The sequence below is a fragment of the Trichoderma reesei genome (assembly GCF_000167675.1).
Source record: "Trichoderma reesei QM6a unplaced genomic scaffold TRIREscaffold_22, whole genome shotgun sequence".
Lineage (NCBI taxonomy): Eukaryota > Fungi > Ascomycota > Sordariomycetes > Hypocreales > Hypocreaceae > Trichoderma > Trichoderma reesei.
This window is the reverse complement of record NW_006711169.1, coordinates 125,405-145,337: the sequence shown is the minus strand read 5'-3', so window position 1 is coordinate 145,337 and position 19,933 is coordinate 125,405. Positions and strand designations below refer to the sequence as shown.

Sequence of the window (19,933 nt, the reverse complement as noted above, 5' to 3'; positions counted from 1 at the left end):
AATGCAGCTCTGCAGCCAATGAGTAAAAGAGCAGCATCAAGGAATCGTACAATCACCAGCCAGAGACGCCTGAGAACACCTTGATCAGTGCATCTAGCCTCTCGCAAAAGGATGGCCCCGACAAACACCAAGCCCAAGTACGAGTTTGGCGGCCCGTGAGTTCACCAACAGCGTCAGAAACGCGTCTCAACTTGAAAGCCGCTTCCCCTTCCCTAATGCGTCACACAGGCTAGGCACCGCAGCTATCGTCTTTGGCCTGCCCGTGCTGCTCTACTTCTTCTACTTTACCTGCAACGACGTCACCGGATGTCCTGCGCCGGCCCTCCTCGAGCCTCGCTCGCTCTCACTGGCAGGGTTGAAGAGTCAAATCCCGTGGCCTGAAGATGGCATTTGGGGGTTCGCCAGCTGGGAGGCCAGCGGCTGGTTGACGGGCTACTATCTGCTCAGCCTGGTGCTGTATCGAGTGCTTCCTGGACAGGAGCTCTACGGCACGAAGCTGAGAGAATCCGGCCGACCACTCAAGTACAAGCTCAATGGTGAGTGATAGTACTGCCTTCTTGAAGTAACGAGGCCAATCGCTGAGTGAATCTCATAGCATTCTCTTCTACCCTCGTTCAGCTGGCTGCGTGCGCCATAGGAACGTATCTGTACGGCTCTGACTTTGCCGTTTGGACCTTCATCGACAGAAACTACCTGCAGCTATACACGGCCAATCTCATACTATCGTACGCCATCTCAGCATTCGTATACATACGAAGCTTCAGCGTCAAACCAGGCAACAGCGAACTTAGAGAGCTCGCCCAAGGAGGCCACACGGGCAACATCATGTACGACTTCTTCATCGGTCGTGAACTGAACCCCCGCATCACACTCCCCCTGTTCGGCGAGATTGATCTCAAGGTCTGGCTCGAAATGCGCCCTGGCCTGACGGGCTGGATCCTGCTCGATCTCGCCTTTGTAGCCAAGCAATATCGGAACTACGGATACGTGTCCGACAGCATTCTCTTTGTCACCGCTGTGCAGACGTACTACGTCCTCGAAGGCCAATATGCCGAAGCGGGAGTCCTGGGCATGATGGACACCATCACCGATGGCTTGGGCTTCATGCTCACCTTTGGCGACATCGTCTGGGTGCCCTTCCTCTACTCCACCCAGACACGCTACCTCTCCGTCTACCCTCTTCAACTGGGTTGGACAGGAATCAGCATCGTGTCGGCTGTATTCGCCGTAGGAGTCTACATATTCCGCGCCTCCAACTCGCAGAAACGCATCTTCCGCACACAGCCCGACCACCCCAGCGTCAAAGACATGCCCTACATCCAAACCAAGAGAGGAACTCGTCTTCTCGCCGGCGGCTGGTGGGGAGCATCGCGCCACATCAATTACTTTGGCGACTGGCTGCAGGCTTCACCATTCAGTCTTCCTACTGGCGTGGCAGGCTACCTGATTCTTCCGGCTGGCACAATTGCTTCTGCTGGAGCAGGTGTGGCAACGATGCTGGACGGCCGAGAGGTGGTGCAGGGTGCGGCGAGGGGATGGGGCATGGTGTATACGTATTTCTACGTCGTCTACTTTGCCTCGCTATTGATACATCGTGAGAGGAGGGATGACGCTGCGTGTGCGGAAAAGTATGGTGACGACTGGGACAAGTACAAGAAGGCTGTTAGGTGGAGGATCTTGCCAGGTCTCTACTAGAGTAGACATGATGTTGGAGAGTTAAGAGAGAAATCCAGACAAACGGTAGTGGAAGACGTTCTCACTTGAAGGCGTAGTCTCTCGACAGTTCCCGATGCCCCTGGTCCCCGGGACTCAAGCGTGAAAAATCACCCCTTTTGCATAAGGTATCGTATGAAGGCTACAAAAGAACACTTTAGCGACGAAAGCCACACGAATGTGGCGTGTAGCCAGCGTACCTAGCTCGCCTCAACTCTCATACTTTGCTGGGAACCCAATTCATCATTGGCTGATCCCTCCCTGGAAGTGTGTCTGCGTTCATAGGTACGAGTACTATAGATACAGTACGTCTCCCACTGGTACCGATTGATTTGCCTTCTCCCCTCCCTCACCACCATTGCGTCTTCCGCGTTCAAGGGCTCTCTACACTTGCATACACAAACACATTCCACGAGCGAAACATATCTACCACCGTCCTTCAAGATGTCTTCCACGATGAATCACACCTTGCTTGACACCGCTTCACCATGCGAACTACCACAAAGTCTCGAACTCAGCATTTTCACGCAGGTCATTGCGAGTCTGCTCAATCTGATCTACTCAGACTCTGCTGGCCTGGTCTGGATCGTCAGCAATATCATGTGGGCGGTCGTGGAACATAGAATTGCTCTACATTTGACAGCCCCATTGTCCACATGGATATGGGAACACACATCCGAGAGATATGAGCCTCGTACCCAAGATTTATCATCACCCTCCTTGGGTGATCTCGGCGAAGACATCATCTTCTACGCCTCCTGCTGTCTGCTCCATCTGGTCCTGTACTTCGATTTCGTCAAGTGCGATACGCCGCTTGGATCACACCCTCCAGACGCGTTTATTAACTGCTTGATGCTCGTTTTTATTATACCTCATAATCTCTACGCTGATTGGCCGATCGTTTCGATGGTATTCATTGTTTCGTGGGCGCACATTTGGTCTCGCAACATATATCTGGCTGTTGCAGGTATGATCTCTCCCTCCTCAGCTTATGAGTGCATAGCTAACATACTCACCCATTGGATAGGCATCGTCTTCCTTCAAGTCATGCTCTTTCTCACCTTCTATACTTACACAGTTCTGGGGGACTGCCGTGCAATTCTATCGGAGCGAGTGAAGAAGAGCCCGAAAATGAGCAGGATCCTACTATGGTTTCAAGGGCCCGAAGAGAAGGATGTTCAAAAATAACGCAATTTTGTCTTCTAATCTGGAGATATGCATCTTGAGATTATAGTAGACTCGGTTGATTTAGTATGAGCCAATCTATGACGTCCTTTTTTGGATCTTCACCTCGCCCCATAATCTTGAGGTTCGATATCAGCGTCTTTATGCCATTACATTTCTACAAAAGAAATACCTCCACGTCCGACCATCACCATGCTATGGAAAGGTAAGTCATTGTCTAGCTTAGAGGCTATCCGTAGAATATCTCGGACAGACCCGTCGGTAGGAGTTACCTAGATCGTATTGCCCTCGTGCCGACCCCAATAGCAACGATGTGAGTTCTGATGAAACTACGCAGCCCCATCGCTATACATATGGTAATATGGTATTAAAGATCGTGCAGCGAGAAATTTCCTTGGTAACGGGCCCAAGAAGAGGTATTGACATGTCTGGGGGCAGTTATGGCTCTGTGGTGGTTCATGGGCCCTGCTCATTGACAAACCTGGCTCAATCAACGAAATTGTCGTGCTATGGAAGCATTTATTGTCGGGCGACACCTCTCCTGGGTGCAATCGGCTCCTTTTGGACCTTGATTGGCAATCAAAGCTCCGTAATCGCTCAAATATCCACTCTCATTGGATTTGAAACGGAGTGACTGGCATGGTAGAGTCGACTTCTTAGTCCATTCCTGATATTGGGACTGGTGCGTGGAAGAGGAAAGGTCTGATGAGCATTTTCATCTATTGCTTTGTGTGTACATTATCCAGAGGTTGATTCAAGATGCCACAGGTAAACTACACGCTGGATTGGCGTTCAAGCTACAGCTCAACAATTCCTTCAACTCCGGACAATTTTTCGCCGCTCCTTACCACTTATGGCTTCGCAGGACGAGGCTTTCGTCACCAGAGAGATCTCGGTTAGCTTCCTCTTTCATACTTCAAGGCGAACGGCCATATGTTGACTGAATGTGGCGTATCGTCAGCGTAGCCCAACCTGACTCAAACTCTGACTGCTTGAAGTACCATGCTCTTATCACTTCGCAACAGTGAATCTGCATTTGTGAGTATAAATAGGACGTTTCCCCCTGATGCTTGAGCAATGTCTAGTCACCTCTCATGACTACTTATGTTTGCTCATACTCTGGCGCTTTTCACATACACAAAGACAACCAAAGCGCATCCACCACCGTCACTATGGCTCCTTTCACACTCGGGATACCAACTGATTACTCGCTTGATAACCTCAAAAACGAGTTCACGATTCTCCTGTATCGTGTCGGATCCGTCTCCTTCGAGCTTCTCGCGTTCGTCGTCGGTGCACTCTGGGCAGGCATGCAACGAAGACTCCTCCTGCACTTGACAGCAATGCTGTCCGGGATTCAGTGGAACGATGCGGCCACTAGATACGAGGACCCAGACAACTGGTTCCCGGAGCATGACGACCGTCCATCACGGAACAGCCACAAGAGCAGAGAGCGCCTCATCTACATCATGCTCTACCTGAGCATGTACATCAACTCCCTTGCCCTTGGCGTCAGCGTATCTACCGAAACGTTCTTGGTCCGACTGGCCATCGCCTCAGTCCCGCTCGTCCTTCCCTTTCGGTTCTACCTGGAGTGGCCTCTGGCCTCAAAGCTTGTCCTCATGTGGTGGGCTAAAATCACCCTTGCGGAAACAATTTCATGGGTGAACAGTATGATAGTCCCCTTGTTCTTACATGATTGATCTGGAGCTGACAAGAGTCTGTTGCGTTTAGGCGCCCTTTACTTGGCGTTTCCAGTCTTGAGTACGTGTGCCGTACTGGGAACCTTCTTTGAGCTTTTGGGACAAAGGCTTGAGGAAATGGAACCCCCAAAGCAGCCGCGTCCTTACATTCTGGTGGAGACTTGGAGGGTATCACTGCCAATGCTGAAGGACGTCTTGCCCAAGGTGTGGAATGACGTGTTCTTGGATAGTGTTTTGAAGTAATCAATCAACGAGTGGGGTTTTTAATGTCGGGTCTTGATACTGACTGCTCATGTAATTTCGACATTCAGTCTGGGCAGTTTCATACCATCATGGCTTGAATCTGACGCCAAAGTAAAAGATTGGGAGTCGCCTTGTTATTACAAGTTTCTATAGTGACAATAAAGCCGCCCTACCACAGACAAAATCCCACATCAGTGCTAATGCTTGAACACGTATGACGAGTCCCCAGCACTTGTAGATCGTCGACCAACCTCAACATATCTCACCTTAACCTCACCTGACTACCTTCCTTAGAGATATCTCGCCACAAGCATGACAAATGCCCTTCCTCATTCAAGAAAGACCGGAAAGCAGGGAAAGGAAAAATGGTGGTGCTTCCACGTCACACCACTGAGAATTGCATCTCCCAATTATTCCTTCAGAGCTAAGCACCCAATGGGGGCAGCCTCCCCGTAACAATGTTCAAGGACAACTGGTGCTCTCAGCTCACCGCTGAGCCTTGCGGCCGACTCCGAAGAGAAGTCGCTTAGGAAGATGCGATCAAGACCAAAGACAAGCGGCTGCATCTGACCGTACAAATGACTTCAACTGCTGCATTGGCTGCGCCTGACTGGCATCCGTCGCAGAAATACCATTTGTCGTCAAACTGTTGCCGAGAGATGCGTCCAATCCCACAGCAGACGCATAAGGGAGAGACTGCTACGTGAGACAACCTTTCGGAGGCCCTCACGGCGGTGGTGTTTCCACATCGCGTCTCCCTGATCGGGGAGAAGACAGTGTAGGAGGCAGATCATTCGAGAAAAGCGCCCATCGAAACCGTTTGTAGGAAAAATCATGACCGGAGAGATGCCACTAGGTCAATGACTCAACGCCGCACCTCCATGTAGGAACGTCTTCCACCATCGGGTGCCTAGAATAAGCTCGCATCCGGTGCCGTCTGCAGGATTAGGAATACGTCCGTCGGTGAGGTTCGGTCCAGGAGCAAAGGAGAAGACTCAAGAGGGAGATTGCGCTCACCTCTGGGCTCTAGAGCCTCCCTGATTAACATCAGATAGTGGCTCAAGAGGCATAATCAGGTATAATGAGGGCGTAGGCGGAGAACAGCAGTGAAGAAGGCGTGACTCGTCCTGATAACGTTGCCATCGTTCGCCTGGCTCGTGGGCAAGGGCTACCGGTAGCAAACTAAAGTGACGTAAAGGAAAAGTAGGCAAGTATGGTTAAGACAGTAGTTGTGATCAGCTGCGCTGTGTTTCAGTCTGTGTTTGCAGATTCAATGGATGTGAAGGTTATAAACATCAGGGGGGCTGGGGATGGACCTGCTATATGTAGCTCTCGGACAGGAGGAACGCCTTCGAAAGAGTAACAAAGGTCCACGACATTAGTTTGAGTTTCGACACAAAATGTTTGGTGTGATTGACTCACACTAATTGCAAGCCTGTCTTGAGGAAGATGTCACCGGAAGGTTGATATCTGTAACATCATCGGCCTCCTGAGGCTCCACGAGGGAGTACAGAAGGACAGATAGCTGGTAAACTCGGAGACAAACAGCCTGGAATGTTTGAAGGCTTCTGTTAGTTTGGATGAGAAGCGTTGATAATTGAAAACACTTGTTCTCGATCAGTCGAGGTTATGATTGAACCTCATATGCCTGATGGGGGCCAGATAATGTGAAGATGCTCTTGCTTGTCTACGGAACCGATAGTCAACAGATACTCCTCCTGCCCCCATGATTTAGCTTGGAAAGATCAGCGAAACTGTATCTCTGTAGATATCAAAACCGCCAACTGGAACAACTAGGTATATCTATTTAGATCTACCTAGAGGTACGATCCAATGCTGGAATCATAATCTGGATGAAGCAGTCTCCAAGCACATACGACCATAGGTAGAGGAGAGCTCGGGGTCCCGTCTGCTCCCCCATCGATAAGCCTCTAACCGGCAGATTAGTAGTTGGGTGGGTGACCACCAGCGAACACCGGCTGTTGTATGTTTTTGCTTTTTCTTTTTGCCTTTATTTGCCCCTTGTTTGCTGTTGTGGGAGGTTGTCGTCGGATTTGAACCGTTCTCAACGGAGTTCGTGCGGCCTGGCCTCCCCCTCCATCCGGCACACCCTCCGTAGACCCCACGACCATCTACCGAAACAAAAACGACGGCTGCCGGGCAGAAAATATTTCAGTTGTCATTAGATCATGTCCTTGGGAGACAATTGTGAAAAAATATAAGCTCGTCATGACCAATCTTGAAAGTTACCTTCCCTCAACGTTTGTGGCTCATACTGTAGCCTCCGTGATAGCCCCTTGACTCTCCCAACAGAGATATCAATCTTCCGCCACACGAAGCTGTTGCCCAAAACGAGATAGTGAAACCTTCTTCCACTCTGGCAAAAGTCTCTGATCATCTTTTTGCCATAAACTTCAAGTGTCCTTGAGTATCGTGACTCTCAAAAGCTGCAAAGCGGGACGTCAACCGTCCATAGCTCGCACTTGTGAACACAACTCCGTGAACGTGTAATTGCCAAAATCACAAGCGCTTGGAATGGAATCCCCTCAAGAAGTTGTCCTCCAGAAGCGTCCACGTTTTGTAAACGACGGACTGGACCATCAACTCCTCATGGCTTGGTAGTGCCCTGCTCTCACGATGAGACACTTGGGCTTAATTACAAAGTTCAAGCCTCCATTTCGCCTTGAACTCTACCTCTCCAATGGATGCTTAACGACCTTAGGGAAAACCTCAAAACAGCTCCCTATATAAACCCCAATATGCCCCATCATTCAGTCCCGGCAGCAGACATACACTTTCGTTCCGCACAATAAGACCACTTGAAGTCACCACGGCGCAAACATACCTACTCTACGTTGACCAAATCTTATTGTCCAACGGAAACACTCACCAAGATGCGACGAGACACCATGTCCCGACAGACTCCCGGCCAGCTCGAATGGCTCCTTCCAGGAGAGCAATTCACTGGCATCTTGCCCAGGCGGAAAGCTTGGCCGGCAAACGGCGAAATCGTCCCGAGAGAGTTTGTCGTCCCGCAGAGCGTGGTAAGTCTTTTGCCTGAGACATGAACTCGTATACAACGACATTAACAATGTTTCCGTGAAGCTGTCGACGGGGCCATGCCACACGACAGACCCCAAAACGGGCCTTCTCAGCCTCCCCATGGAGCTCCTCGTCGAGATCTTCCGCTCAGGGACAAACGAGGACGCCATCTGTCTGGCCCTGACATGCAAGGCACTCCTCTTCGCTTCGACGCTGGCCGTCAAGCACCGACCAACGCTGCCCCCCTCAAACCGGACATCCTTTCACCATTTCCAGACTGCCACCCGCTTCGATGACACGGCTCATCGCTCGCGGGAGACAATGATTCGCTTTCTTCTCCGCCTCTCACCCCTGGGACCGGGACGACGGGCATCACCAGCCGTCAGCTTGTGCCAGGACTGCCTTCGCTATCGGCCGGTAGACCCACGCTGGTGGACGACAGACAAGGGCGCGCCGTGTCCCAAACAGTCTGCGATGATGGCGAGAGCCTGGGAGGTTGTTGTTGAGCACTGGCGCTGGCGGCGGATGCTCCAATGCCCTGAGTGCTGGGCTTCAAGCCACGAGGCGGTTGAGGGTTTCGAGGCACCCGATGAATCTTCAGCTTGGCCCGCTGGCAGGGGCGCTTTGGAAGGCCTCATCAATACAAGGCCTCTTTTCGGATACGATTGGCCTTGATGTCAAATTGGCTTTTTCCTCCTTCAACTAAGAGGATTAAGACTGGGATTTCAAGGGTTATAGAGAGGCGGCGATGATCCAGGGCAAGAATCATGGGGGCGATGCGTTTACTGTTGCGATGAGTGTTATGATACCCTTTAGATGCAAATCTTTCAATATACATGCAATTTACCATGCACAACTGTCCTTTGGCTCAGACGCAAACCGACAAAATAGCACCTGACAGCAGTGCTGGGCATGGAAAATTAAGAACCCCCCCCCCCCCCCCCCCCCCCTAAAGTGAACATGTCAATGCGCATCCTCTATGCTGACGGTCCAGTGCTTCCAGCAAAGGAGAGTCAACCCGTGACCGAAGCATCGTGAGTCTACAAACAGTCAATGCTGACACTTGCAGCATCTGGAACCGGGACGCCATTCGCCGAGGCTCCCAGGCAATCCTTGAGTCAAAAGCTTGTCTTGTTCACGTCAGCTTGAGCACAAGCAGCCCTGGATCAATCGACGCAAAGTCGCCCAATGTGGAAGGCAGATGGTGTGAGAAAACGTGGCCCTGCTCGGAATCATCGCGAGCCATCGTCTCCCCTGCATGTTGGCATCAAACATGGCAGAGCAGAACGCGGCAGTGATACATACATCCTCTTATACTTTTTATACATGCCCATATTGGCCTGGATTATACCAAGGCTGACCCGGGCCGAGGCTGAACAGATCATCAGCCTCAAGTCCCCCCGACAGCCCGAGATCTGAAGCACTGGCGCGTTTAGAACTCTCCGACAGTCGAGACGTTGACATTTGATACCTTAATATCTGGAGACTCGGTAATTACTGGGTACTAGACAGCCAACCCCCCCTGACTCGAGCCGTCCCGGACAATCATTGTTGCTGCTCCGCAAACGGTGAAACAGCCCTGGGACGGACTGGCATCGTCAAACAGGGGCGATTTCAGCTCTGAAACTCGGCGGTTGTTTCCAGCGTTGGGGCCCTGCCGCTGTCTGTCTGTCTGTGCTGCTGCGGATGCGACTCTGAGAGGAGGCGAGAGAGAACAGGCAGTTGAAGGATGAAGCAAAAAGAAGAAGAGAATATGTGCAATGGTAGAGATGAAGAGGCAGCAGTTGCTTGGATATGGTAAAGGATACATGTAGGCGTAAAGCAGGACGGGAATCGAGATTGCCGGGCGATTGTCGAGGCTGCTGGCCATGTCCGTGGTTCGTCGACTGCGCATTGACGCGGCCCAAATTGGCAATTCTGCATCAAGTCCATGTAGGTATTACCCAGTCCTCATGTGCTGGAATCACTACAGTACAGTAGTCGACTCCTGGAGATCCATCACCAGCTCCATCACATGTGTGTCCCGATCAAGATCCTCATCACCTCCGTCTAATCAACCATCTCGCCGTCCTCCCTAAACGAAACAATTGCATGTCTAATCCAACCTCTCCTTTCGTTCCCCTCTACAGGCCCAACATTCCTCCATCCCGCATCGCCTCATTCTCCCCTAGATTCATATGAAAATAAAAATACAATGCCACTATCCCCAAAACCGACCCACGGCCCGGCCGCCCCAAAACCTCAAGCGCATGAACTCGGACCTCCTCGTCGCAGAAACATGCGCAAAAATAAACACCACCATGAAATGACACCAAAAATTCAGCCTTCCAAACAGCGTCCCCCCCCTGTCTGCCCAGTCCCTTCCCCACAACCTTCTTTCGGGTCCCTCCGTCAAGCCTTGAAAGTGAAGGCCGAGGCGCGTTAGCAGTACTATATACATGTAGGTAGTAGTAGTCGACCGACCCGATTCATGCGCATCAAACAGCGCCTCGTTTCGGGAATCCCTCCCCTTGTTTGGAGCACCGCGATGAATCTCTCCGTCTCCGTCGTGGCTCCTCGCTCTCCCGGCACTCGGCCAGACAGGACAGTCGCGACGGAGCGACCTGGCCATTAGTTTCAAGAAACAAATAAGGTAGACAAGCCATGAAACTCCATGTCCCTCCTTCTGCTGCGTATAAGTAGAGTCGTGATCCCGCATCATGGACCGTCCCTTCTTCCTTTTCCATCACCACCATCAATCCCATCTTTCCTTCCAATCCTTCTCAAGGCCCGGCGCCACTTTCCTTCTCGTTTACTTTCATTCTTTCAGAATCAAAGACCTGGCGTCGCTTGAATCTCTTCTTCTTCAAAACAACTGTCATTAACACTTGTCTCTTCGCCATCTTCATACACTTTCTTTTTTGAACACAAAACAACAAAAAAAACAACCAACACAACACCGCCAAAATGGTTCGTCTGTCTGTTGCCGCTATTCTCGCTTGTAAGTCCGGACAGCCTCTCCTCAACGGCCCCTGCAAAGAGTCCTCTAACAATACCGTGCAGGCTCCCTCTCCGTCTACGCCCTCGGCGACCCGGCTGGAGCCAAGAACGTCGGAAATGGCAACGGAGGCCAGTTCGTACGTCATCTCCTCAACAATATCCATCATCCCTCGAACTCGGCAAATAACTGACCACGACTCCAGATCGGTGGCGAGTGTCTCTCCAGCAAGGACTGTGCTTCAACCTGCTGCGCCTTCATCAGCGGTGGAGGTGTCTGCTCTGTAAGTTCCTTCGACGCTCTCGCAAGTACCTCCTCTTCTTTGGGCTAACACTCAGATCCCCAGGGTATCGGTGCTCAGTTCCAGGCTGGCAAGTCTGGCTGCGGCTTTGGTGACGGCGGTGCTGCCCCTGCTGCCCCTGCCCAGAACAGCGGAAGCAACAATGCCAACACTGGCAGCACTGGAACCTCTGCCAACGTTCCCGCTGGCTTCAACACCGCCGTCGGTGACCCAGCTGGTGCCAAGAACCTCGGCAACGGTGCTGGCCAACAGTTCATCACCGGTATTTGCCTGACTGACGCCGACTGCGCCTCCGGCTGCTGTGCCGGCCTCAACGGCGGTGCCGTCTGCTCCGGCGTCGGTGCCCAGTTCCAGAACGGCAAGACTGGCTGCGGATTCCCCAAGACTTCCTCTGCGTCTGACAGCAACAACGCCGCCGCTCCCGCTCCCGCCGCGTCTCCTGCTCCGGCTCAGGGCGGCAGCAACGCCCCTGCCAGCGCTCCCGCCGGCTTCAACACAGCTGTTGGTGACCCAGCTGGTGTCAAGAACCTCGGAAACGGTGCTGGCCAGCAGTTCATCACCGGAATCTGCCTCAGCGACGCCGACTGCGCTTCCGGCTGCTGCGCTGCTCTCAACGGCGGTGCTGTCTGCTCTGGTGTTGGCGCTCAGTTCCAGAACGGAAAGACTGGCTGCGGCTTCTCGGCCAAGAAGCGAAGCGTTCCGGCCCCTCGTGTTGCCCGCAGCTTCCGTGCTTAAATGATTGGAGAAGATGGGTGTTTTTTGAAAGTGGTGGACCGGGGTTGAGACAAAATGATAGTTTATCTATATGTTTACTGTACGAATAGGCCTAATAGACACCGACTATGACTCCTACTTAGTATGCTCATGGTGACTGTATATGCTTTCTAAACGCCGAGATAGTGGTGCTGAATCGAAGAGCTGCTTAATGAGAAGAGGCGCTCCTTACTTCTAGTTAGTACTGCAACTGACATATTCTCTCTCCATCGATGGGCGGCTTCAACTTACTTCATGACCTCTTCGCTATAAGGGCCCTCCCCAGTTGCAGTCTGGATCAACATGACAATATGGCTTCTGCAACTGTAAAGCTTGAAGCTATTCACAAGCCCCTCCTCGTCAAACGTCGCAACCAGTGTCTCGGGGAACCTGTCCAAGATTTGACCATGCACATTATACCGATTCTCCATCTCGACAAACACGCGGACGCCGCCCTCGCCATCCTCGCCGACGCTCTGGGAGATTACGTTTCGCTGCTCGAGGACTTGGTCCTTGAGGTAATCGCGGAGGTGACTGACGATGGCGGCGCGGTCGGTGGCAGGATCGTTGGCCTCGCGCATGGATTTGAGGTAGACTCTGCAGGAGGGGGAGAAGTAGGAAGCGAATTGGTCGAGGGCGTCGGGGGAGGATTCGGGGTGTAGGGTGAGGAGGTGGGTGTAGATTTTGGTGATTTTCTCGATGGGTTGGGGGGGCATTGTTGTTGTTGTTGTTTTTCCGGGGGGGTTGGAGAAATGGTTGGTGCTTGGAGATCGGGTCTGTGGTTGTGGTGTTTTGAGGTTGAGGTTGAGGTGTTTGGGGTGGATGATGGTCGTTGTTGGTGTTGTTGGTGTGGTTCGTTATATATGAGGAGGGTTTGACCTGAGGCTATACCTACACTTTGGCAATATATTTGATTACGAACATAGGGTGGACTCCGGACTCTATTATAACCGATATTGCATTTATTTGAGATCCAGCCATTGAATAGTAATGTATAGTAATTCTTGCCATCGTAAATCATTCAAAAGACATCACGCCAGTTTTGACACCCCGATGCGGATGGATGCCCATGCAAGGGTATCCAGCATCAACCACATAACCCAAGGCAACTATTTCCGAATCACGCCTCATACATAGTGAGCTTTGACCGATGTTGACAAGGTGACGTCTGCCTCAGTGCAACCTTGTCAACGGACAACCCTGGATCTCAGCATGAAGCTTCCCCCCCTGTACGCTACGTCGAGGCGGGCTTATGGGAGAATTGGAAATGCAAATCTTTCGCTGATCAACGTCGGAGATAATAACACCGCTTTTGCAAGTCCGTGCTGCTTCCGCTTACGCGAGGGCCATACATCAGTGTTGCTGTCGAGATCTAGATTCAATGTGTTGACGCACTGAGAGGTATGGATCACTCTTGGGCATGAAGGGATATACTCAACAGTGTAGAAATCGTGCCATGCATATGCTACATACCTACCTATGCAGAGAAATATGCACAAGATATGCCAGAGCACCCATCAACCTATCCCCATCGTTCAACAAACTCGTCCCTCTTTTCGCTCTTCCGGTCCCTGCGTTGACCCTCGACAAGGGCCAGCCTATCCTTTGCGCCCTCCACCTCGGCCGCCAGGACGGTAATGAAGCCAGAAATCTCCGGGTCGACCAGATTCGGCTCGTTGAATGAGCTCTCCGCCAAGACGCTGTCCCTCACCAGCTGGATAGCAAGCCGCGTGTCGTTGAGCTGCGCCAGAGCGCCCGTCTCAAACGTCTCCTGCGCGCCTCGAGCAATCTCATCGCACTTGTTCCATCGGTCATTGAGAATCTTGGACAAGGCCACAACCTGCGCTCTGCCATCCGTCTCTTCGGACACCGATGACGGCACCGACAGAGCGTACATGAGGGTATCGAGCGGTGGCTCGTTGGCAATGTCGGACGACCTGCGGCGGTGCTGAGAGCCCACCGTGTTGGAACGCTTCCGCGGGGTGCCCGACTTGCTGGGGGAAGAGGGAAAGACGGAAACGGGCGCTACTGATGGCGTGTGCTTGGCAGGCGGCGGGATGTCGACGGCCACCTCGGCTTTGGCTGTGGTGATGAGGGAGGCGGCGGCGGCCTGGTGTGACAGATGGGTCTCGATGCGCCCTTGGATTCGATCGAGGCGGCCCAGCAGATAGTCGAGGCATTGATCAATCTGTGAACCTGCGTCAGCAATTCATCTCAACAACAGGCAGCTAGGACAAGTTCTCACGTATGCCAAGGCATTGGTTGTGCGCATCGCATTCTGGCCCCCTTCCGCGGACACCGTTGTGAGTGCCGGCTCGAGATACTGATGTTCCACAGACAGCTGGGCGATGGACAGAATCTCCGAGTGCAGCGACTCGACCTCTGCCTCGAGCGCCTTGACCTCGTCGTCGGTCGAAGGCTTGACGCGACCTGATCGCTCAGCTTCCACGAGCGTTTCCATGTAAGTCGTGTCCAGCTTCGCGCGGATGGTCTGCGCCGTAATCTTGACCAGACTGCAGCTTGGCGGTTAGCAAACAGGCAATGAACATGGGGACGCAGGCAGCTAACCGCGAGCAGATTTCACGCAGCTTGTCAAGCTTTGACGTCTCGTCCGGATCTGGCTGCTCCAGCTCCCAGCCCAGCTTCTGCAGGTTGGCGAGCAGCTTGTCGTCGGCCCGGAAAATCTCGCCCAGGGTGCCGTTGAGATTGGAGCCGGCCTGGGCGCCCTGCTCCTCGAGATCGGAGATGCGAAAGGCAAGGCTCTGCGAAGCTGCTTCTACCTGGGTGGTGGAGGGCACGTCAGCGGGCTTGCAAAACCGGCTTGTATAGGTAGCATTCGAACCACATTACCTCGGCGGCAACCCGCTGCCGTTCCGACTCGGACTTGCTCTGCCTGTCCATGTCGAGATCCCGCCGCCGGGCCTCGTTTTCAGCGCGCTTCCTGACCAGGCGCGAGAGGGCATCCTGCTGCTGGCGGAGGGTCTCGCTCTGTTTGGTGATGCTCTCGGTGGACCTCCTCAGCTCCTCGACGGCGGCCTTGATGTCGTCCTCGGTGACGCTCTGCACCTCGGACAGGTCATGCAGGTTGGCCAGGATGTCGACCTGGCCGTTCCTGTCGAGCACCGAGTATCTGACGGCGACAGCTTAGCACTGCTCCTCCCCGCAGCGGGTGCCTCTGTACTCACATTGCCAGCTCATCAGGGGTCAGCAGGTTGTCCGCCGTGAGATGCAAAGTCGCCCACTCGGCCAATGCGGCGCCGTAGTGGTCGTGCCGGAGATGCTGCTGCACCTCGTCCCTGCGGACCTGGACGCCGTACGTGCGGGCGGCCTTGAGCAGGAGGGCCTCGGCATGCACCCTGGTCTCGAGGTCCATCCTGAGCCTGTGGTTGAGCGAGGTGGCGTTTCCAGAACGGTCGTACAGGCGCTGCGTGGTGGTGAGGGGGGAGGGGAGCTGGACGTTGGCTGTGTTGCCCTCCTTGAGCCGCCCTGTGGTGATGATTCACGGGACGCCGCAGGGCGCACACGGGGCTGTATGTTGTTTCTTGTTTCTGTAATTCTCCTGTCGTGGGTGATGGAAACGGCTCTCAGGATGCGATGCTGCCCGCACGAAGGAGAGGAGATTCGAGCTGATTTCCAGCTGGTTCAGGAGTGGTGCAGCCCTTGGATTCCGTGTGACGAGAGGGGGGTGAAGAGACGGCCAATTGGTATTTGAACATCTAGATCATGACACTCAGAGTCAGCAGCAGCAACATTGGGATTCTCGCAGCAAGATCCAGTCGCCTGTGGTGTTTGTACCCAACGTTTGATGGGGAAGAATCTCGGGTTGCACCAGCTGTTGGGTCAACGTCTCAATCGCAGCTCCAGCTCCAGCCCCAGGCCGCCCCTGTAAAGCCACAGCGAGCCCCTGTAGGAGCCGCCTGACAGCTGCTCGGCATTACAAAGACCCGTCGTCGTCCCTGTGCTGAGCCGCATCGACAAGCAATCAAGTCAGATCAATCCATGGATGGATCGTTTGTGTCTTCGATTCGATTAATCTATTTTGATGCAATCGATCGCCATGTCAGGGCACACGCACAGGTAGCCGCGATCAAACGCGCACAAAGGAGGGCAAACAAAGCGCCACGCATTTCACCGCATCGAGCCGGCGCTGCAGCCATCGAAGACCCCTGGCAGAGCGAGGAGAGCAGACGCACACAGCTCGAAGAATACGGCGGACAAGAGCAGAGTTCAGAGGCTGTATACGGCGTCAATTGATGAGCTGTGAAATCTCTAGACTCGCCGTCTCGATTCTCTTCCTTTGTCCAACGTCTCGCAGCGCCGATGCTGTGGCCCAGGAAGCTCTGCGCTACTCTCTGTGCAGCTGGTCATCCATCCATGGCTACAAAGCGACGATACAGACTTTATCTTTGGAATCAAATCGTGATGCTTTAGCCGACAGATGACGGATGTTATCTCGACAAGTGATCAGCAGGATCCGTGGGCTGACGGATCGTCCCGGCCGCAATGAAGCTTGCCAGCTTCCCCCCCCGAGCTCGGTATCCTGGGCTGCAAGTTAAGGTAGGTATAGATAGATGCCTGTCCACGTAGGCAGGCCACGCTGCTATCGAGCCGCTCTCGTGCTTCTGCGCCATGTGCCACGGCATCACCACGGGAGCAACGGTGCCGCCGTGAGGGTTGAGGTAGTCCAACCACTCTCACATGCTGTCCTCTCCCCTCTTCTCTCCTTGCTTCTTCCACGTGGCGGGCGAGCACTTCTCCCAATATCTAGTCCAGCAGACAAGCTACCGGCCTCACGTCTGTTTGCCGGCTAGAAGCCATCGAACGTCCGCCTCGCCGCATAGAAAGACGTAGAAGGGCATCCATCCGTAGGCCCGCAGCCTGAAAGAAGCCTTCGGCGGAGGCAAGGACCGCAGCCGCGGGGGACCAAGTCTCCGGACGTGGCACACATGTCTCAACCCTCGGCCGCCTACATGGAAGCCCGCCGCCAACTGTACCAGACGGCAGAAAGGTCACAATCGTCTCGTCCTTCTGCCCACGACTCGCCTTTCATCTGAGGCCGCTCTCCACGCAGCAGCCCTGGCGGAATCAGGGACCGGCGGCTGGCGACGCAGCTGCAGTCAGTAACGACGGGCCCTCGAGCATCGGCTCCAGCATCCGGCGTCGGTGGCATCTGTGACTGGCTTGACGCCGCGCAGAGATGCGTGACAATCCCAGGTCCAGGTCCAGGTCCAGGTCCAGGTCGACGTCCAGGTCAAGGTCCAGGTCCAAACAACCTCCGCTGGCCATGTTTCCCGCCACGGTGATGCTGTGACCCCGGCGATGCACCGGTACCTGCTCACCGTGTACCTTCTATACGTCACCCAGACTCTCTTCCTCACCTTACCAGGACCGCGACGGCTTCCATTCACCATTGCGTCGTCGCCGGCCATGGACGCCCCGTAGCACAATGTCAAGTACCGCCTCCTTGTATCAGATGCCAACGAGAGACACCCTTGAGCTGAACTCGGAAGTCGCCCCGTCTTGACCGCCTGCCATCAGCTGGCGAGAGTCGAGCTGCCCACCCTGACAGCTGGCCGGAGAAACAAAAACAAAGTGAACGCCAAGTCAGGGCGAAACAGCTGAGCAACTTGTCTCCGAGCTCGGCCCACAAGAAGTGGTAGGGAAAAGAAAAAAAGAGAAGAGAAGAAAGAAGAAACGTGAGCACATGAGCGTTGATCCGCATCCCCGGAGTCTCGTGGTGCCGCAGTCTCGCATCCTCTCACACGCCGAGAGCAGCACAGTCACAGTCACAATCGCCCCCCCGAATCCAGCACCTGAGATGGCCGACTCCGACGCCGGCATCTGGAAACTCCGCTGGGACACGGCCGTTGCTGAGGGCGCGGGATATCTGCTGGTCGCCATCGTTTGCTTGGCCAGCGAGCTGCTGATCTGGGGCCTGAGCAGGACGCTTGCGGCCGCGAGGCTCGAGTTCTTCTCGACCATTGTCGGCATGGCACTGGTCTTTGCCCTGAGCACCGCCTGCTGGGTGGTGTGGAAGAGGACGGATGGCTTCTATCGGAGGTGGCTCAAGGCAAGGGTTCGTGACGCCCAATTGGTGATGGCCCTCCTTGGGCTTTGCTGTTTGCTTGGTGTGGCTGTTGATGTTTGCTCATGCTGATTCACGTGGGCTGTATACAGGTCGACTTCATCAATGCTCACCTCGGGGCGGGATTCGCCATCCCCATGATTATGCTGGACCAGGACGAGATGCTCAACGGCGGGGAGATAGGACGGGTGATTGGCTCTTTCAGTGAGTGGATTGACGGGCTCGGACTATTGGATGCGCCCTGACAATGAGTGGAAGATGATGAGATGATGGCAGATGCTGACCGGTTCGTGCTGATACAGTCGCGACCAATATTGTCTCTTGGGTGGCAGTATTCCTCCTCTCTGTGGCGGCGATTGGTGGAGTCACACAACTAACCTCGCAGTCGCCCATAAGGAAAGGCTTTGTCAGCTCGGAGAAGAGCATTGCGCCCACTTCATCTGATGATGGCTCTAGTTCGGCCGATTTTGAAGTCGAAGCTCAGACACAACAAGCTACAGGCAGTCGGGATGGTCTGTTGATTTCGATTCCCAGAGCTACGGACACTGAAAAGCAACTTGAAAGCGGCGCCCCAGCTCAGGGGCTCTCGAACACCAACGAACAGGCTGAGCCTTCTTGCGCCTCTGTCGCCGAGTCATCAACGTGGAACTTCTTCTCACGACACTTTCCGATTCTGCTGTCGCTGGCGCTGATATTCACTGTCGGTATACCCCTTACAATCACCATACACGAGGAGCGTCTTTTCGATGGCTTTACCCTATGGTTCATCTGGATCTCCTCTGTTCGATCCCAGCGAGCCTTCAAGCATTCCAAGATATGCACCTGTTCAGCCCCCCTGAAGCGAGGCCTAGCAACGTTGATGAATCCGGTTCTACTAACCACCCTGCTTATGATGGGATACACACGAGCCAAGGCTTCTGTCTTAGGACCTGGGGGACTCGCTAGGACGCTGCAAAAGTTCAGCGGAGGCACGCATCTCTACGCACTCTGGACGGCTGCCGTCAACGGCAACGAAATACCTTCCAATCCCACCGGCTGGTTCGGCGCCGGTGATGCTGCCCTCTCCATCCTCGAATGCGGGATTCTCGTTTGGGGATTCAAGCTTTCAGAATGCCGTCGACAAATCTTCAGCCTGACCGGCCTTGTCGCCATCATACTCTGCACCGCAGCCGCCGCGGCAAACGTCTTTCTTTCAGTCATCGCCAGCCGCGCCATGGGCTTGCAGGTCACCGAGGCGCTCAGCTTCGCCGCCCGCAGCACAACTCTTGCCCTGGCAAAACCTGCCACGGAGGCCATTGGGGGGAACAGTCCCGTGAACGCGATGCTCGTGGTGAGTAACGGCATATTGGGACAACTGGTATACCCCTTTATCTTGGACAAACTGGGTGTGAGCAAGGAGCACGATGAGAACGACAGGGATGGTGAAACAGGCCTTGCAGAAACTCAGCAGACGGCAACAATCATCCCCACTACCCCCGTTGAGGCATCTTCAAGCAGCAACAGCAACTCCAGTTCGTCGAGCACTGATACCTCCCTGCCCGACTCATGGCACCAAAGCACTCCTTCAACCGACAGCCCCGTCACCGTCGCCGCAGGCATCGCCATCGGCATCAACGGCGCCGCCATGGGCGTATCGTACCTGTACGAAACGCGCAGCCGGGCAGCTCCCTACGCAGCGCTCTCCATGGTGGTCTTTGGAGTCATGACGGTGGTGTTCACGACGGTGGAGCCTTTCAAGGGGACGCTCATCAGCCTGGCAAGTCGATGACAATGGGAGAGCTCCACCGGTGCCATTCCTTTTTGAGCTGTTTGACAACAATGATTTGACTTTGTTCAGGATACCATTTCGCTCTGGCGCGCTTTCAGAGAGGCTGGTTAGAAGGGCGTGGGATAGACGTGGGGAAACGAGACTGTGGGGAGGCGATCTGATT

General features: G+C 54.0%; 8 protein-coding genes across 8 annotated transcripts; 6 read left to right on the top strand and 2 right to left on the bottom strand.

The window, feature by feature from the left end:
- TRIREDRAFT_81049 (C-14 sterol reductase) lies at window positions 1-1,695 on the top strand (the record flags this gene model as incomplete). Its single annotated transcript, XM_006968299.1, has 3 exons — window positions 1-155; window positions 229-536; window positions 596-1,695. Exons 1-3 carry the CDS (start codon window positions 112-114, stop codon window positions 1,693-1,695), a joined length of 1,452 nt encoding a protein of 483 aa, XP_006968361.1. The 5' UTR covers window positions 1-111.
- A 462-nt stretch (window positions 1,696-2,157) lies between these two features.
- On the top strand, window positions 2,158-3,163 carry TRIREDRAFT_110733 (uncharacterized protein; the record flags this gene model as incomplete). Its single annotated transcript, XM_006968298.1, has 4 exons — window positions 2,158-2,680; window positions 2,741-2,889; window positions 2,966-3,103; window positions 3,152-3,163. 4 exons carry the CDS (start codon window positions 2,158-2,160, stop codon window positions 3,161-3,163), a joined length of 822 nt encoding a protein of 273 aa, XP_006968360.1.
- A 907-nt stretch (window positions 3,164-4,070) lies between these two features.
- Window positions 4,071-4,844, top strand: TRIREDRAFT_110732 (uncharacterized protein; the record flags this gene model as incomplete). Its single annotated transcript, XM_006968297.1, has 2 exons — window positions 4,071-4,569; window positions 4,657-4,844. The coding sequence occupies 2 exons, from the start codon at window positions 4,071-4,073 to the stop codon at window positions 4,842-4,844; spliced, it is 687 nt and encodes a 228-aa protein (XP_006968359.1).
- Window positions 4,845-7,753: 2,909 nt separating this feature from the next.
- On the top strand, window positions 7,754-8,561 carry TRIREDRAFT_110731 (uncharacterized protein; the record flags this gene model as incomplete). Its single annotated transcript, XM_006968296.1, has 2 exons — window positions 7,754-7,888; window positions 7,950-8,561. 2 exons carry the CDS (start codon window positions 7,754-7,756, stop codon window positions 8,559-8,561), a joined length of 747 nt encoding a protein of 248 aa, XP_006968358.1.
- Window positions 8,562-11,377: 2,816 nt separating this feature from the next.
- TRIREDRAFT_34272 (uncharacterized protein) lies at window positions 11,378-11,542 on the top strand (the record flags this gene model as incomplete). The annotated part of the gene is made up of 1 exon (XM_006968218.1): window positions 11,378-11,542. A coding segment is annotated over one exon (165 nt), but the record flags the coding sequence as incomplete, so codon positions are not given.
- Window positions 11,543-12,048: 506 nt separating this feature from the next.
- TRIREDRAFT_110729 (uncharacterized protein) lies at window positions 12,049-12,633 on the bottom strand (the record flags this gene model as incomplete). The annotated part of the gene is made up of 2 exons (XM_006968236.1): window positions 12,049-12,082; window positions 12,170-12,633. 2 exons carry the CDS (start codon window positions 12,631-12,633, stop codon window positions 12,049-12,051), a joined length of 498 nt encoding a protein of 165 aa, XP_006968298.1.
- An 806-nt stretch (window positions 12,634-13,439) lies between these two features.
- On the bottom strand, window positions 13,440-15,724 carry TRIREDRAFT_23087 (Hypothetical protein; the record flags this gene model as incomplete). Its single annotated transcript, XM_006968212.1, has 5 exons — window positions 15,103-15,724; window positions 14,768-15,047; window positions 14,486-14,697; window positions 14,163-14,430; window positions 13,440-14,105 (listed from the first exon to the last, which is right to left on the bottom strand). The coding sequence occupies exons 1-5, from the start codon at window positions 15,288-15,290 to the stop codon at window positions 13,440-13,442; spliced, it is 1,614 nt and encodes a 537-aa protein (XP_006968274.1). The 5' UTR covers window positions 15,291-15,724.
- A 2,011-nt stretch (window positions 15,725-17,735) lies between these two features.
- On the top strand, window positions 17,736-19,770 carry TRIREDRAFT_67605 (uncharacterized protein; the record flags this gene model as incomplete). Its single annotated transcript, XM_006968295.1, has 4 exons — window positions 17,736-17,993; window positions 18,095-18,206; window positions 18,305-19,517; window positions 19,560-19,770. 4 exons carry the CDS (start codon window positions 17,736-17,738, stop codon window positions 19,768-19,770), a joined length of 1,794 nt encoding a protein of 597 aa, XP_006968357.1.
- Between the last annotated feature and the right edge of the window lie 163 nt (window positions 19,771-19,933).